This window comes from Castor canadensis, chromosome X (genome assembly GCF_047511655.1).
Source record: "Castor canadensis chromosome X, mCasCan1.hap1v2, whole genome shotgun sequence".
NCBI classification, from domain to species: domain Eukaryota; kingdom Metazoa; phylum Chordata; class Mammalia; order Rodentia; family Castoridae; genus Castor; species Castor canadensis.
Genome location: NC_133405.1, coordinates 24,379,098 through 24,395,510, shown reverse-complemented (window position 1 = coordinate 24,395,510; position 16,413 = coordinate 24,379,098). Strand labels below are relative to the sequence as shown.

Genomic DNA, 16,413 nt, shown 5'->3' with positions numbered 1-16,413 from the left:
CATATTGAGACTAACTAGTGTCACTAAAAAAGCCTACTTGGGTACACCTCTTTCTTTCTTGTATTGAGCTTTCTTTCCAGACCCAGAGCTCTGACAGTCTGATTCTTATATCCCTCCCACATTAGAAAGTACTTTCTAATAACCATAAAAGACTCCTCACCTCTTATTCCTGTGGATTTCTGGATTTTCCCTTAAGGGTTTCTTCATTTTTACCTTCCCATGTTGGGCCCTTTAAATTTGCTGTTTGATATTTCCTTTCCTCTAATAGTTTTATTCAATAGAACTCTTAATCCAGATTTTGCAGTTTTAGAAGTTATAGAAAAAGTGAGCTGTCAGGAGTAAACTCCTACCAGACCAACTCTCTCATGGGCAATAACTACAATCTTTGGAGAAAACACAAAACATACAAAACCCATAACAACTTGATATCATTGGAGAGTGAAAAAAAAGCAGGCATATTCTGAAGAGGAGCAGATACTTAGAGGAAGGAGAAAGCATAAGGTCAAGTCTCTCAGTATTTAAAGGGCCTTTTAGTTTGAGAGTAGACCAGAGTTAACTACTTGTAGGATTGCTAAATTTCTCATAGAAAATCCAGTCTTTGTGGCCTAAATAACAACAGCGGAGAGTTGAAGGTAACCACAGACTCTGGAAAATAAGGAGGGATCCCAGAAAGGAGAAAACAGGAAGATAGAAAGACAGTGAGAGGGAATGGAGGGCGGGAGGGAGGGAGGGAGAGAGAGAGACTGACAGAGAGAGAGAGAGAGAGAGAGAGAGAGAGAGAGAGAATATGAACTTCTCATTCAGCATATAAAATTTGTTCAAATTTCTGTGGCCCTTGGGCCATGAAAGCATAAGAAAGATTCTAAACAGTACCTCTAAGGCTGAAAGAGCTAAGTTGTTATTTGAGCTGCCATCCAAGAGATAGACTTTTTAACTTGAATACAAACCAATTAAATTGACCATTTAAACAAAAAGAAAACAGAGCCAGCATTTTTGGAGGAACGTAACAGAAACCACAGTCTGCACAATATAATATTCATAATGTCCTGGATAATGTCCAAAAACTAGGATGAGATGGCCCCATTTGCAAGAGAAAAGATAATCAACACAGACCAACCTGGAAATGATCCAGGTGAGGTAATCAGCAAAGAATTAAAGTAGCTACTATAACTTTGCTTATGATGTAAAGGAAATAGTCTCACCATGACTAAAAAGATATGAAATCTCAGCAGAAGGTTAGAGATTTTGAAAATGAACCAAGGATCCTTTCATCTGAAAATAAAAGAGGCCTAGAGTTCTTCTGTCTGGAAACAAAACAACAACAAAAAAACAAGCATAAAAAGAGTTGTTTTAAAAAGTTTGTCTTCCTCTGCTGAGTTCCTACCTTTTCATTCATTATAAGCATATTCTCTTTACATCATTGAACATAGATATACTAGTTGCTTTAACTACGTATCTGTTAATTATCACATCTGGGTAATTCTAAAACTGAAAAATATCGTATCTGAAATATAAGTAAGATAAACTGAAGAGTAGAATAGAGATGAAAGGATAAAGAGAGAACTTAAAGAAAGAATAATAGAAACGCATTCAATTTGAAGATCAGGAGAAAGATATATATTTTAAAAATAATAGTGCCTCAGGTAGTGGTGGGGATGATTTCAAATATCTCAACCTACATGTAATGAAATTTCAGAAAGAGAGAGAAAATGATTTTAAGATATTTGAAGAAACATGGTTGACAATTTTTTTGATTTGATGAAGAGAATCAATGAACATATTTAAAGAATTCAGTGAACTCCAAACAGGATATGTGTGAAAAAAGCATATGTGTGAAAAAAACCTTCATAGTCAAACTGAAGAAAGAAAGCTCAAGAAAAAGAGAACCTTTGGGAAGCAGCCAGAGGAAAACATCACATTATGTAGAGGGGCACAACAATTTGGCCCTTTGATTTCTTTCAGAAATAATAAAGGCCAAGGGCCAATGGGACAATATCTTTAAAGTTCAAGAAGTAACACAACTATCCATTTATTCAGAACTCTATATTCAGAGAAAATTCAGAGACTGAAGATGAAATACATTTTCAGGCAAAAGTAAAATGTAAGAATTCATCATCAAAAGATTTGTACTATAGGAAATGCTGAAGAAAGTTTTTCAAACTGAAGGGAAGTATTATCAAATCTTTAGCAAGATTAGTATTACCAGATCTTTAGGAAGGCATGAAGAACGTTGGAAATGATCAAAAAATCACATCAGAAAAGTCACTTTAAAAAGTAAGCATGAAATAGAGGGAGGTAAACATTATCAAATTATATTATTTGCATGTGTGAAAATATCAAAAGTAAACTCACCACACTGTACAATTAATAAACATTAATAAAAATATGAAAAAGCTGATTTGATTTTAAAAGTTAGAAACAAACAAACACAAAGTATGCATGAGAACTACGCATTTTAGAGCAGCTTGCAATCATCTGGAGACTACTTGATGCCTGACAGTCTCCTCAGCACTAAGCTGAGAGCTCCTTGTCTAGGTTTGCTCCTACTGGGTTGTCAAATGGGAAATACACAAAGCCGTCTGGTGAAAATTGCTTCAATTTATGGTGATACTACATATTTCAAATTGATTTTTTAATAATTAATGCTGGAGTCACTATCCCAACTAATTTCCTCCCTTTTTATTCCTTTTATCAGCAAAAATAATGATTTCTATTTCAAGTTAAGTTTTCATTAAAAATAAATGAAAGACCCTTTATAAAGTGAGCTATTCAGTATCATCATCGATTGTTAAGAAGTAAGGGAAAAATCAGATGCTAACATAGCATCTCCCATGTATTGTAGGACATTACTTAAAATAGAAGAAAATAATGACCTGCTTGAGAAAAATGAACTTTAAAGGGCTGCATCATGAGGGAGATTTACTATATCTTATTCAAACTCATTATACAGAGAACAATAAAGGAATTTCTCATTTCTGTGAACTCATTCTATCTCAGAAGACAGGGTTTCAGTTATAATCAGGGCCATTACTAGAAAGGTGATTATAACAAGGTTTGACATTGGCAAATTTGAATATTGTTCAATTTAATGCATCAGGAAAAGTCATAGCTTTCTAGATACCTAACAAAAATGTAGACTGCAGAAGGTATAAGCAGAGACCAAGTTTCAACTCACGCACATATCACTAACCCTGGCAAAGTTAATGTATTTCTCAGGAGAGTAAATGTTGTTCCTTCTAGGGAATATCCCAGGGTAGGAAGATCTGAGAGCTAAGACATGTCCCACAAAGCATTTTTCTGCTTCTGGCTGGGCAAAGAAAGTGTAATCTCTTCTTAGAAATATAAAAAGTTCAATAGCTACCTGATGTAGAATATCTAGAGGTCTTTTACAACTTCAAAAGTCCCTAGAAATATAGAAGATTTGAGGGCATATTTTACCTATATACCTCAAAATACTTCAGGAATGTGAATTACCAGTTACTTTAGCTGATAATGAAACAAGGGTGAGAAAAATAAGGGAAGCTTGCTCTGTATTGTTCAGTTAGGGAAATGGCAGAGTTCAGAACCCTCTAGTGACTAGACATCCTTTTTAACTATGAAGAAACTAAGGCTTATATCATTATTCTTCTATAAATACCCAATACTAGGTCACACAAGTTGGATAAAAGCAAAGAGAATAGCAGAGGTTATACTAAACTAAATTTATAGGGAGCATTTAGTAAATGACAGTACCTCTAAGAAAAGTGAGATTTTAATTCTTTGAAAACTAGCATTAAAACATTTATAGCTGAGATATGCATTCTCTGATTAGATCAGGAAAGCTCTACTTTGAGAAACAAACCCTAACAAATACCATCAGAAAGGAAGGCTGTAAGATGGCATGTACCTGAAAAAAGTACTTTACTTATCTTGGATGTAAGTGCAGGCAAGGGGAGAATTTTGAGCTACTGATTTGCCTCATTCCCCACCTTGACATTTGAATGCCTGCTGAAAGCCAAAGAGTGGCAAGGCATGCAAAAACATTTTCAGAAATTTGCCTTTGGAAATACATACCTGAAATATACTGAATCATGTCACCGATTGACTACATTAAAAAAAGGTAAGAAAGCCCTGCTAAAGTTTCTATGCCATTCTTCTGCCCAACGTAGATCTTTGTTATCTCTTATTTCAATAGCGAACTATTAGTGATTTTTGAAGTGCCCTTACAATGACTGTAAGACTGTTCTAATGGTAACTTTTTCTGAAGGTTAGAATTCGCACATTTCCACAATGGAGAAAAAAAGCACTTTTGTATACAATGAAATTGAAACCCCAAGCAGAGGGAAATGCATGGGAAGAATCACTTTTGTACCAATTGACATTTTTGATTCATTATAAAGTAAGCAAATCATAAATCATCACACATTAGTCAATTATAGTTTAACAAAAATTTTTATGGATTTAAATTCATCTTATTTATGTTTTATGATAGTAACATGATTACCAGAAATGTGTAACAACATTCTTTTTTTAAAATTTTTTTATTCATATGTGCATACAATGTCCCCCTTACCCCCACCCTCTCCCTTACACCCCTTACCCCTTACTACCCGGCAGAAACTATTTTGCCCTTATTTCTAATTTTGTTGAAGAGAGAGCATAAGCAATAATAGGAAGGACCAAGGGTTTTTGCTAGTTGAGATAAGGATGGCTATACAGGGAGTTGACTCACATTAATTTCCTGTGCGTGTGTGTTACCTTCTAGGTTAATTCTTCTTGATCTCACCTTTTCTCTAGTTCCTGGTCCCCTTTTCCTATTGGCCTCAGCTGCTTTTAAGGTATCTGCTTTAGTTTCTCTGCGTTAAGGGCAACAAATGCTAGCTAGTTTTTTAGGTTTCTTACCTATCCTCACCCCTCCCTTGTGTGCTAAAGCTTTTATCATGTGCTCAAAGCCCAATCCCCTTGTTGTGTTTGCCCTTGATCTAATGTCCGCATATGAGGGAGAACATACAATTTTTGGTCTTTTGGGCCAGGCTAACCTCACTCAGAATGATGTTCTCCAATTCCATCCATTTACCAGCGAATGATAACATTTCATTCTTCTTCATGGCTGCATAAAATTCCATTGTGTATAAATACTACATTTTCTTAATCCATTCGTCAGTAGTGGCGCATCTTGGCTGTTTCCATAACTTGGCTACTGTGAACAGTGCTGCAATAAACATGGGTGTGCAGGTGCCTCTGGAGTAACCTGAGTCACAGTCTTTTGGGTATATCCCCGAGAGTGGTATTACTGGATCAAGTGGTAGATCAATGTTTAGCTTTTTAAGTAGCCTCCAAATTTTTTTCCAGAGTGGTTGTACTAGTTTACATTCCCACCAGCAGTGTAAGAGGGTTCCTTTTTCCCCGTATCCTCGCCAACACCTGTTGTTGGTGGTGTTGCTGATGATGGCTATTCTAACAGGGGTGAGGTGGAATCTTAGTGTGGTTTTAATTTGCATTTCCTTTATTGCTAGAGATGGTGAGCATTTTTTCATGTGTTTTTTGGCCATTTGAATTTCTTCTTTTGAGAAAGTTCTGTTTAGTTCACTTGCCCATTTCTTTATTGGTTCATTAGTTTTGGGAGAATTTAGTTTTTTGAGTTCCCTATATATTCTGGTTATCAGTTCTTTGTCTGATGTATAGCTGGCAAATATTTTCTCCCAGTCTGTGGGTGTTCTCTTCAGTTTAGAGACAATTTCTTTTGTTGAGCAGAAGCTTTTTAGTTTTATGAAGTCCCATTTATCTATGCTGTCTCATAGTTGCTGTGCTGCTGGGGTTCCATTGAGAAAGTTCTTGCCTGTACCTACTAACTCCAGAGTATTTCCTACTCTTTCCTGTACCAACTTTAGAGTTTGGGGTCTGATATTAAGATCCTTGATCCATTTTGAGTTAATCTTGGTATAGGGTGATATACATGGATCTAGTTTCAGTTTTTTTGCAGACTACTAACCAGTTTTCCCAGCAGTTTTTGTTGAAGAGGCCGTCTTTTCTCCATCGTATATTTTTAGCGCCTTTGTCAAAGACAAGTTGGTTATAGTTGTGTGGCTTCATATCTGGGTCCTCTATTCTGTTCTACTGGTCTTCATGTCTGTTTTTGTGCCAGCACCATGCTGTTTTTATTGTTATTGCTTTGTAATATAGTTTGAAGTTGGGTATCGTGATACCTCCAGCATTGTTCTTTTGACTGAGTTATTGCCTTGGCTATTCGTGGCCTCTCGTGTTTCCATATAAATTTAACAGTAGATTTTTCAATCTCTTTAATGAATGTCATTGGAATTTTGATGGGAATTGCATTAAACATGTAGATTACTTTTGGGAGTATAGACATTTTTACTATGTTGATTCTACCAATCCATGAGCATGGGAGATCTTTCCACTTTCTATAGTCTTCCTCAATCTCTTTCTTCAGAAGTGTATAGTTTTCCTTGTAGAGGTCATTCACATCCTTTGTTATGTTTACACCTAGGTATTTGATTTTTTTTGAGGCTATTGTAAATAACAACATTCTTAAATGTGTAACAACATTCAACTTAACTGGACCTTCAACTTAACAGGAAATTTGGTAGGGAAGAGGGAGTCAAAAGGAGTAGAGATGGGGAGATAGCTTCTACACTTAGGTAGCAATTTGATTCTGAGGTATCATTTAAAACAAAAACAGATTCTTAATCAATGCTGATTGTGTGCTATATAATGGTTGATCCAAATTGGGTTAGAATGCTTTCTGGTGGCTGAAAGCCAACAGCCAGTGTTAGTGCAAATAGGTCCTAAAACAAGTGTATATGGATGTCTTGAATCTGCAAACAGTTCTTCAAGGTTTGGAATGACCAGCCTATATATCTATGAGAAAATTAGTATATCAATCACAGCATTTCCTTTTACAAGTCCCTTTTGCACTAGCCCAGTGGTGTAAAGTCTCCTATTAGGGAGGATGCAAACAGCTATCAACTTAGAGTCTACTACTGTGGCTTTAATTTTTATATGTTATTATCCAAATTTAGCATCTAGTCTAGGCCAACTTGAGAGAAACAAATTTTAAATGATTCTGTAAAAAAAAGTTTTGATAAAGCACACAATTGCCAGTAAAGTCACTGTAGACGTTAACTTTCAGTAATAGGAGGGACTCTGGCCTTCTCTTACTATTTTTTTGAATTGTATTAGCAGGAGCCTCATGCACATTTAAGTCAGGAAAGTAAAGCAATGGAAACCATTTAATAGCAAATAAATCATCCCGATATGCTGTCATAGTGTCTGAGCTCCCCAAAGGTGGGACTTTTTCTACTTAGTCCATACCCTCTCTCTGAGCAGAGTAAGACAGTATTGGCTACCAGTAGAAGCATGACAATGAGATAAGGAGTGGGTACTTTAGGATATGAAGCGGTCACTGGCTGACTTGTTCCAAGAGGCAACTAGTGAAAATGTTAAGTGTCAGAAAACTACTACCTTGATAAACATCAGACTTTTGAGCTGTAGCTTTGATGCCAAGGTCAAGAAAAAGCCAATTTAGTTGAATAAGTCTTTGAGATGATCTAATTTTCAATGGGTGTTAAGAGGCAGCCACAATTTAAGAGGACAGTTTTTCACTTCCCACAGGATACAACCTTTTAGTACTCATAGTAGCATGGTATTAAGTCAAAGTTTGCAGGAATAAAACAAAAACAAAAACAAAAACTAGTAACAGAAAACAATCAAACCACAACTTAAGAAGAACCAATATAAAGTAGAAGAGCTCTTTTGGGTTTAGGGAATGCAAAACTAGAGGAAGGTCACAGCTATGTACCTATCTTAGTAGTACTTTAGTTGTTAAAATCGAGGCATTCAAGGGTAGAGGGCTCAATTTAATCTAATCACATAGTAAGGGAACATTTTTGGGAATTTCTACAAAGCCTAAAAGGCACAGAATGAAACATATAGCTCTTGGTATGTCACACTGGCATGCCAAGTGTGACAAGGAAGCTGCCAACAAAACTCTGCAACAATACTGGGTAAAAGGGCGCATGGTTCTTGGTTGTCTACAGACCCAGAAGAATGTCCAATTCACTGTTATAGTTATCTTTACTATGAACCTAATTAAACTCAAGAATATACCCACCACATAGGTAGACTTGACTAATAATACTGATGGGGAATATTGTTTTGAAGTCATGATCCTCCTGCCTCTGCCTCCCTAGTGTTGGGATTAGAGGCATACATCACTACGCCCAGCTTGATGGAAGATATTTTATAGCTATGTAGTTTACAAGAGTCATGGTCCTGGGAAGTGAGCATTCCAGTAGGTGGCTCCCTTGCTTCTATGTACTTAAACAGTGGGGTAGTTTGGACAACTTCTTCTAACCTTTGAAGATGGATGCAAGTGTGTGTGTATTAAAGGGAAAAAGAGACCTAGTACAGGTTAAGCATCTCTAATGTCCAAATCCAAAATCCCAAATGCACTAAGATCTGAAACTTTTTGAGTGCTGACATGATGCCACAAGAGGAAAATTTTATACACCTGTCCTCATGTGACAGGTGGTAGTCAAAACACAGGAACCACAAAAATATTGCGGCTATTATCTACCTACCTACCCTCCTGTAATCTATCTCTATCTTTTTATCTACATGTCACTACATGTATACATGAATGATTAAATACCATCTACCTAATCTAACATCTGTCTAATCTAACATACATCTGTCTACCTAACTACTAATTTTTAACTTTTACCATATTCACTTTGTAATAGTTTATTTCATAATGTTTTACTCATGTTTTCAAATACCTGTGAACTTCCAAATACCACATACTTTCAGGCTATGTGTATGAGTTATATACAAAACAAATGAACTTGTATTTAGACTGAGTCCTGTCCCAAGATATCTCATTACGTATATGCAAATATTCCAAAATCTGAAAAAAGCCCAAATTTAAAACACTTTTGGCTCCAAGCATTTTGGATTTTTTAAAAGTTTGTATTGCTAGGTAAGCACTCTATCAGTGAGCTACATCCCCAGCCAGTTCTCAGAATTAATATGCATCTCTTATAAATAGTATGTAGGTGAATTTTTATTTTTTAAGACAGTCTATTGACTACATACAGAGATTATGGTGTTTAGGTCAGCTATTTTTTTCCTTTAATTTACTGAGACACATTCATACAGTGATCTAATGCAGTTAAAAATGCGTAAGTCAATGAATTTTGAAAGTATATATGTCTGCATATCCTAATATTTAGAACAACCAAAACACAAGACATTCCTAGACCTCCAAAACATGCCCTCACTCCCTTTATTAAACCCACATTGTCCATAACCTCAGGCAACCTCTAATCTGTTTTCTGGTAGTATAAATTATATTATACTTTCATATCACATGTACTCATTTGTTTTTCTGTTTTGGGTCCACTTAACATTTTGAGTCATCTACTTTTACTGCCAATGCCAATATATTGATATTTCTAAAGATAAGTCCAGTTCTAGCTGCATGCATGTACTTTGTTTTTAATCTGTTCATATTTTGTAGGATGTCTGAGTTCTTTCCATTCTAAACTGATTTGGATATGCTAGAGCAATATTTGTGTGCAATGATGTTTTCATTTATCTTGAGTATATACCAGGGAGAAGGATTGTTGGGTTGAAATACAATTCTATGTTTAAATTTATGTATATGATTAGCCTGTCCAAACTAGCAAGAATTGATATCTTAGTTGATAATCTCTGTACTGGATTATCCCAACAAGATAATATAGATCACTCAGTCATCTTTTTATGCTTTTTATGTAGAATTTTTTTAATTTTTAATTTTTCTGGTGGGACTGGAGTTTGAACTCAGGGCTGTGCACTTGCAAAGCAGGTACTCTGTTGCTTGAGCCACACCTCCAGTCCATTTTGCTCTGGTTATTTTGGAGATGGGGGGTCTCAGCCTGAGCTGACCTCGAACCTCAATCTTCCTGATCTCAGCCTCCCAAGTAGCAAGGATTTCAAGCTTAAGTCACTGGAACCTGGCTATACAGAAATATTTTTAAAGTTTCATTTTACATTTTTTCATTTATCTATCTGGATATCTATCTATTTATGTATCTGTTAGTTTATATTTCAAACTCTACCATATAGTCTATGGCAGGTAACTAGCTACCATAAGTCATCCAGCTATTATATACCTATCTACCCTCCTGTAATCTATCTCTATCTTTTTATCTACATGTCATTGCATGTATATATGAATGATTACATACCATCTACCTATGACAATATCAACTGTCTAATCCAACATACATCTACTTAATTATCTTATTTTTAACTTTTACCCTATTCACTTTGAAATACTTTATTTCATATTTTACTCTTATGTTTTCAAATACCTGTGAACTTCCAAATACCAATTAATGCCTGAATAAATTATGTCTGAAGATTTAAAGCTGTCAATTCTCATCACTTTTCCTTTCAGAATGCTGAATAAGAAGTTTCCCTTTTGTAATTGTTAAGACCCTGAACATTTTTCTCTAAAGTTTTCTCCTTTTAAGCTGAAGAGTTCAGATATTTTAAATTTAGTGTTCTAAACTCTATTGCTCCTCTTGATCACATTTGTTCCTGTAGACCATTGTATCCTGTGTTGCCTGTCATAATGCCTGAGACAGAGAATGTACACAGTAAACCTTTGGATCCCAATATTGAATTTTGTTTGTTGAGCTGTACTGGGATTTGAACTCGGGGCCTTGTGCTTGTTGGCAAGCGTTCTACCACTTGAGCCATGCCCCCAATGCCTTTTGCTTTTAGTTTACTTTTTAGATAGGGTCTTGTGCTTTTGTCCAGGACAGTCACTGACTGAGACAAGAGGTGGAGACCTCTTGTCTAGCTGGGATTTCAGGCATGTTTGACCATGCCTGGATTATTTTGTAAGATAGGGTCTGGCTAAATTTTTTTGCCAGCACTGACCTCAAACCATAATCCTCTCATCTCCATCTCCCTTGTGGCTAGAATTATAGATGTACACTACTACACCTGGCCCCTAATTCTTTTTTTTTATAAAAAACAAGTAAAAATGCCATTGGTTTTTATGACTCTACCCACACATTGTACAGATGTTTTTAGGGATTTCTCTCCAGTGACTCTCAGATCCCTTAGCTGTGCTGAACAGATGACTAAGAAACTATTAGTTTATGGACAGGGTTTGGCTTATGTTCCCTTAAATTCTTTTCATCGTTTTCAAACTGTTCTCACACAAACCCTCACATATTTGCATGAAGGACAGTGATGAGATTATTGTCTTTAGATTAGAGGTTAGGAAACCAAAGTTCACTAAGGTTAAATGGCAATACACTAGACTACAAGGTAGTTTGTACCAGAGCTCAGACTGAGCAGAATACTTTCTACTTCACTTGCTATTTGTGTAATTCTGTGCAAATCACTTAACATTTCTGCATTTCAGTTTTATTACATGTAAAACATGTATTCTATGCATACTCATTTCCCTTATTGAGTTGTAAATAACAAGCCAAAATAACATTATTTACATTTTTCAAACTTTTAAATGTTTCTTATCATTATTATCTCCAACATACAGATGAAGAAACTGAGGCTAAGAAAGGCTGTATAAGTTGCTCAATCCATAGCGACAGACAAACATGCTGGAGCTGAGATTTGAGCTTATGTTTGACTCTAAGTCCGATATTCTCTGCTATACCATGTCTATTATGAGGCTTATTTAGTGAGATGACTAGTGTGAAAGGGCTTTATGAATGTAAATGTTGGGCACTGGGGGCGTAGCACAGTGGTACATCCACAAGGCTCTGGGCTCAGTCTCCAGCATTACAAAAAATTTAAATGTCTTACAAATGCTTTTTGAATGTTAAGAAACATGACAACCTGCATTGATATATACACATATATAAAACAAACCTATTACCAGATTGGTAAAAATGACACAGAAATGAAGTTGAAAATGTTGCATCATGTGTAGATAAAAAAATACCAAGGTTAGTGAAGGAAGCTTCCCTTTTTTCCTATGCAACAGAAGAACTTGATGCATATGTAACACCATTTACAAAGGTAGATCAATGAAAAAAAACCTTCCACCTTGGCTTTTAATCTCCAATTCAGAAGAGTAACCTAATCATACCACAAATACTCTGGTGTTATGCTGAAAATGTTACTTAAGCACAATCAGAGAGGTGTGTGTCAACCTTAATCTGAAACCAGCATCCTCTCTTACATTTAAATATGCTAGTTATGAAGATGACTGGGAAGATTTGATATAAAAAAAAAAAGCTCACGAATTTCTTTGCTCTTATGTATCACCAGGCAGCTTCTAGCCTCAACTTTCAAGATGCTCTGATAAATGTAAGACAGTTCTAATATTACTAACACTAGAAGCACAAGTCAGTAATTATTGTTATACTTAAGACTAGCTAGCTTAGAGAAGTAAACTTATAATTATCCCACCTACATTTTCCCTACTAAGACTTCCATCCCTCAGAATGCATTCAAGACAACACATGCACATTTATTACCCTTTTGACAGCAGGTGGTCTGGACACTGACAGGCTATAGAGCACATCTTAGTGTTTCATTAGGGCCTTGTTGTGACCATGGGAGTTTGGCACTATTTAATTCTGGCTAAACTCCAAATTAATAACTTGTTAAAGAAAGAAACTGTCCCCTTGAGGAGCTACCAGAGTAAAAAGTTACCAACCTCAGCTTGTTTGCACCAAACACTGATGTTTTTACGCTGGGCTTTAGTGAAGTGGTCCCATGCCTTCTGTTTGGAGGCAGAATGGTACACAGCCACTATCTGCTCAACTGCAGCATCAAATCAGTAGTCAGAACAGGCCACAGTATCATCCAGGGATGGTAAAAGAGAGGAGAAAAAGAAAGGAAAGAAAAAGAAGCATTAGACTTCTATGTTCTTGTCATAACACTATACCAGGCTGAGCTTGTACTTGGACAAAGCTACTTGTGTTGAGGCACTATGATTTTTAAAGAGGACTCAAAGGAATATATAGATCAATATATAGAAAGAAGAAAGGGAACTCCAGAAGGTTTGTGGTGAAATGGTGACTAAGGTTTTAATACAGACAGTGTGTATTCAGGCAGGAGAGGCAAGGTTTATTGTAAATGTGTTTTAGATTAGTATTTGTGCTTAGTTTAGTACCACTGACCCCGAATAGCATGGAAGTAAACTAAACCAGCAATATCTACTATTGGTTCTTTTTATTAACTAGCCTTCTGAAATAAGCTGGGCTGCTTTACTTCAGTACAATTTGTCCTTTCACTATTCTGAGGTATGTTTAACCAGAAGTATCAAATCAAAATGTATGATGATTGAGTCTATTGTAAGTCTGCCCAAACAGGTTTATTGACTGGAGAAATGTAAGTTTTATGGAAGAATACTGTATGAGTGCACTCCTAGAGTGTTTTTCAGGGTCTCTTAAAATGTTAAATGGGGAAATGGGTTCAAATATTCTGGAGTTTTATACTAACAATTTCAAGAGAAAGGAATCTTAGATATGACTTTTTTGGGAAAAGAAAAGCAACACAAAAGACCCCATCCAGTTGGGTGTTCAACAGTAGGAAAATCTGGAGGTGCTATATTTTTCTTTGAAGCCCTGTTTGCACTCTGTGTGCTAATGATTTAAGAATTTATATTCTCACAATCCTTGTTACTTCCTTTTTCTACTTATTCTGAAGTCCTGAAGACATGTGCTTTTGCCTCCTGGATGTTAGAACCATATATACTTTCAAAAAACAAGCGGAAAATGGAACTCCTCCTTAATCTCAATTATGTATGAGTCAAGTATGGAAAGTAAAGTATAGGAATAGTGGACCATAATTGTTTAAAAGCAAAACCATAAAACTGCACCCTTGTTCCTAAGGCAAATATAGTTCCTTACTGAAAAGAAATGAGTGTGTAATTTTGTTATGTGGTGAACAAAAAAATTATTTGTGAATTTATCTGGTGTATCTCATTTAAGAGAACTTGGATAGACCTGAAGTGGTACTTCTTTTTGAAAATGGCTATTTCAATAGCTTCTCACCCACACAATGTTATATCCAGCAAAGGTAGTAGAAGAAAGGAACCTAAATACAAAATGTAGAGTAGCAAATATGTTTTATATTCAATCAACTTGGGAAATAATTTACATTTATCACTATAAGTTCCTAAAAAGCATACTACATAATAATAATGATGCAAATCTGAACAAAAAGCTGCTTTAAAATGCTGTTACATCCTAACTTTAGCAATGAAATATTCAACCCTCCACAGAGGCCTGAGGCTATAAAGATGGGATATGATCCATGTATCAGTGTTTCTACGGAGCTGAAGTAGATATATCAGAGAAGATGAAAATTAGGAGGTGCTCACATATATCCTGGCAAACTAGAGCATTGGCATTTGGCAGTATGAGGAGAGCACAAGGCAGTGAGAAGGGCAGCCTTGATTTTTGACATAGGATGGCTCTGTAGGCCTGGGTTTTTGTATAGTGACTAAGTGAAGGGCCCTCTCACCTTTCCAGCAGAACTCTAATGTCTACTCACATTGAATGAGAATTCCAGAAAGGGCCTGCTTGAACTTCTCCTTTGCTTCTTCCATGTCTTTTTCATGGGTGGCTTTCTCGTTCACCAGACGGCGGACATGGCTGTTGGCTGACTGGATCATGGAGTAGAAGTTGTTGGCACTACGACGGTTTACTTCTCCTCGCTCTATCCAGGTAAGTAAGGTCTGCACAGCTTCTGAAAATTTGGAATCATCTGAAAAATAAAAGAGAATTTATTTTTTAGAACTATCAAAGGTAACCAAATCTTGATCTATTTCCCCAACATGCTAGCAAGGAGGTCACCACTGTTTTTTGGCAGTTGTGGTTAAATGAATAGATGAGGTAAGGAAACACATATGCACACATGTGCACACACAGGCAGCAAGCAAACAAAGAATAGAAGACTCAAAAAGTAGTCACATTGGCTATGATTTATGAAGAGTTTCAGAAAGACTTGATTTTTCTTTCCTTAAAAAACCTCTAGGCTGGTTTTTTAGTAGCTTAGTGTAGTAAAGTTAGGATGTAATTCATGAGGCCTTGGGTTCAATCCCCAGCCACACCCCCTAACCCTGAAACAAAAAACTTTTCTATTCTGATAGCATAGTTTTCAGGTATTTCAAAATTTTAAACTTTTAAATTGTGTGTGTGTGTGTGTGTGTGTGTGTGTGAGAGAGAGAGAGAGAGAGAGAGAGAGAGAGAGAGAGAGAAAGAGATTTCTCTGTGTGTATGTGAGAAAGGGAGAGACAGAATAAATTATGAATCAGCAGTGATGACTTCAAAATTCTACAGTCTTGTGTTTTAATAAGGAAAAGCAAACATGAATCCTAAATTTGAGTTTGATAGTAACTTTACTCTGGATCCACGGAATTATAGTGTTGGAAGGATCTTAGGAAAGAGTTAAGAGGGTAATTCATTGGTAAAAGCACTTACATTTTTGACCTTTTATAACATCAACCCTGCATCCAATCCATAGCTTCAGGCCTCCCACTCAGTCTGAGCCAAAATTTATTTTGATACAGCTGATTTTATTTCTATATTCACATCCTTTCTTCTCTTGCCTGAGGAACCCTACAAGTAGATTCCTGCAGCTAGCTAGGAGAAGATATGATCCTATACCTTAAAGACCCAAAAAACTCTACCCCAAAACTCTTAGACACCATAAACAGCTACAGTAAGGTGGCACGATACAAAATCAACTTACAAAAATCACTAGCTTTTCTATACACCAACAACGAACAAACTGAGAAGGAATATATGGAAACAATTCCATTCACAATAGCCTCAAAAAAAATCAAATACCTAGGAGTAAATTTAACAAAGGATGTGAATGACTTCTACAAGGAGAATTACAAACTCCTGAAGAAAGAGATTGAGGAAGACTACAGAAGGTGGAAAGATCTCCCGTGCTCATGGATTGGTAGAATCAACATAGTAAAAATGGCGATACTACCAAAAGCAATCTACATGTTTAATGCAATTCCCATCAAAATCCCAATGACTTTCATCACAGAGATTGAAAAATCTACCCTAAAGTCATTTGGAAACACAAGAGACTGCGAATAGCCAAGGCAATACTCAGCAAAAAGAGCAATGCTGGAACTATCACAACACCTGACTTCAAACTATATTACAAAGCAATAGCAATAAAAACAGCATGGTACTGGCAAAAAAACAGACATGAAGACCAGTGGAACAGAACAGAAGATCCAGATATGAATCCACACAACTATACCCGCCTCATTTTTGACAAAGGTGCCAAAAACATATGATGGAGAAAAGACACTTCAACAAATGTTGCTGGAAAAAGTGGTTAACCATCTGCAAGAAACTGAAACTAGATCCATTTCTATCACCATGTACTAGTATCAACTCAAAATGGATCAAG

The 16,413-nt window shown here is 36.1% G+C and overlaps 1 protein-coding gene across 30 annotated transcripts in view; it reads right to left on the bottom strand.

Annotated features, from left to right (window-relative positions):
• Positions 1-16,413, bottom strand: part of Enox2 (ecto-NOX disulfide-thiol exchanger 2) — a 341,637-nt gene that overhangs the window by 41,360 nt on the left and 283,864 nt on the right. For all 30 annotated transcript variants that reach the window (XR_012444306.1, XM_074063083.1, XM_074063084.1 and 27 more), the window contains 2 exons: positions 14,530-14,742; positions 12,686-12,792 (listed from right to left, as the gene is read on the bottom strand). Coding sequence is in view for 29 of the 30 variants with exons in the window: in XM_074063083.1 (XP_073919184.1) it covers positions 12,686-12,792; positions 14,530-14,742 (320 nt within the window). In the remaining variant the exon portion in view is untranslated. The remainder of the gene's footprint in view (positions 1-12,685; positions 12,793-14,529; positions 14,743-16,413) is intronic.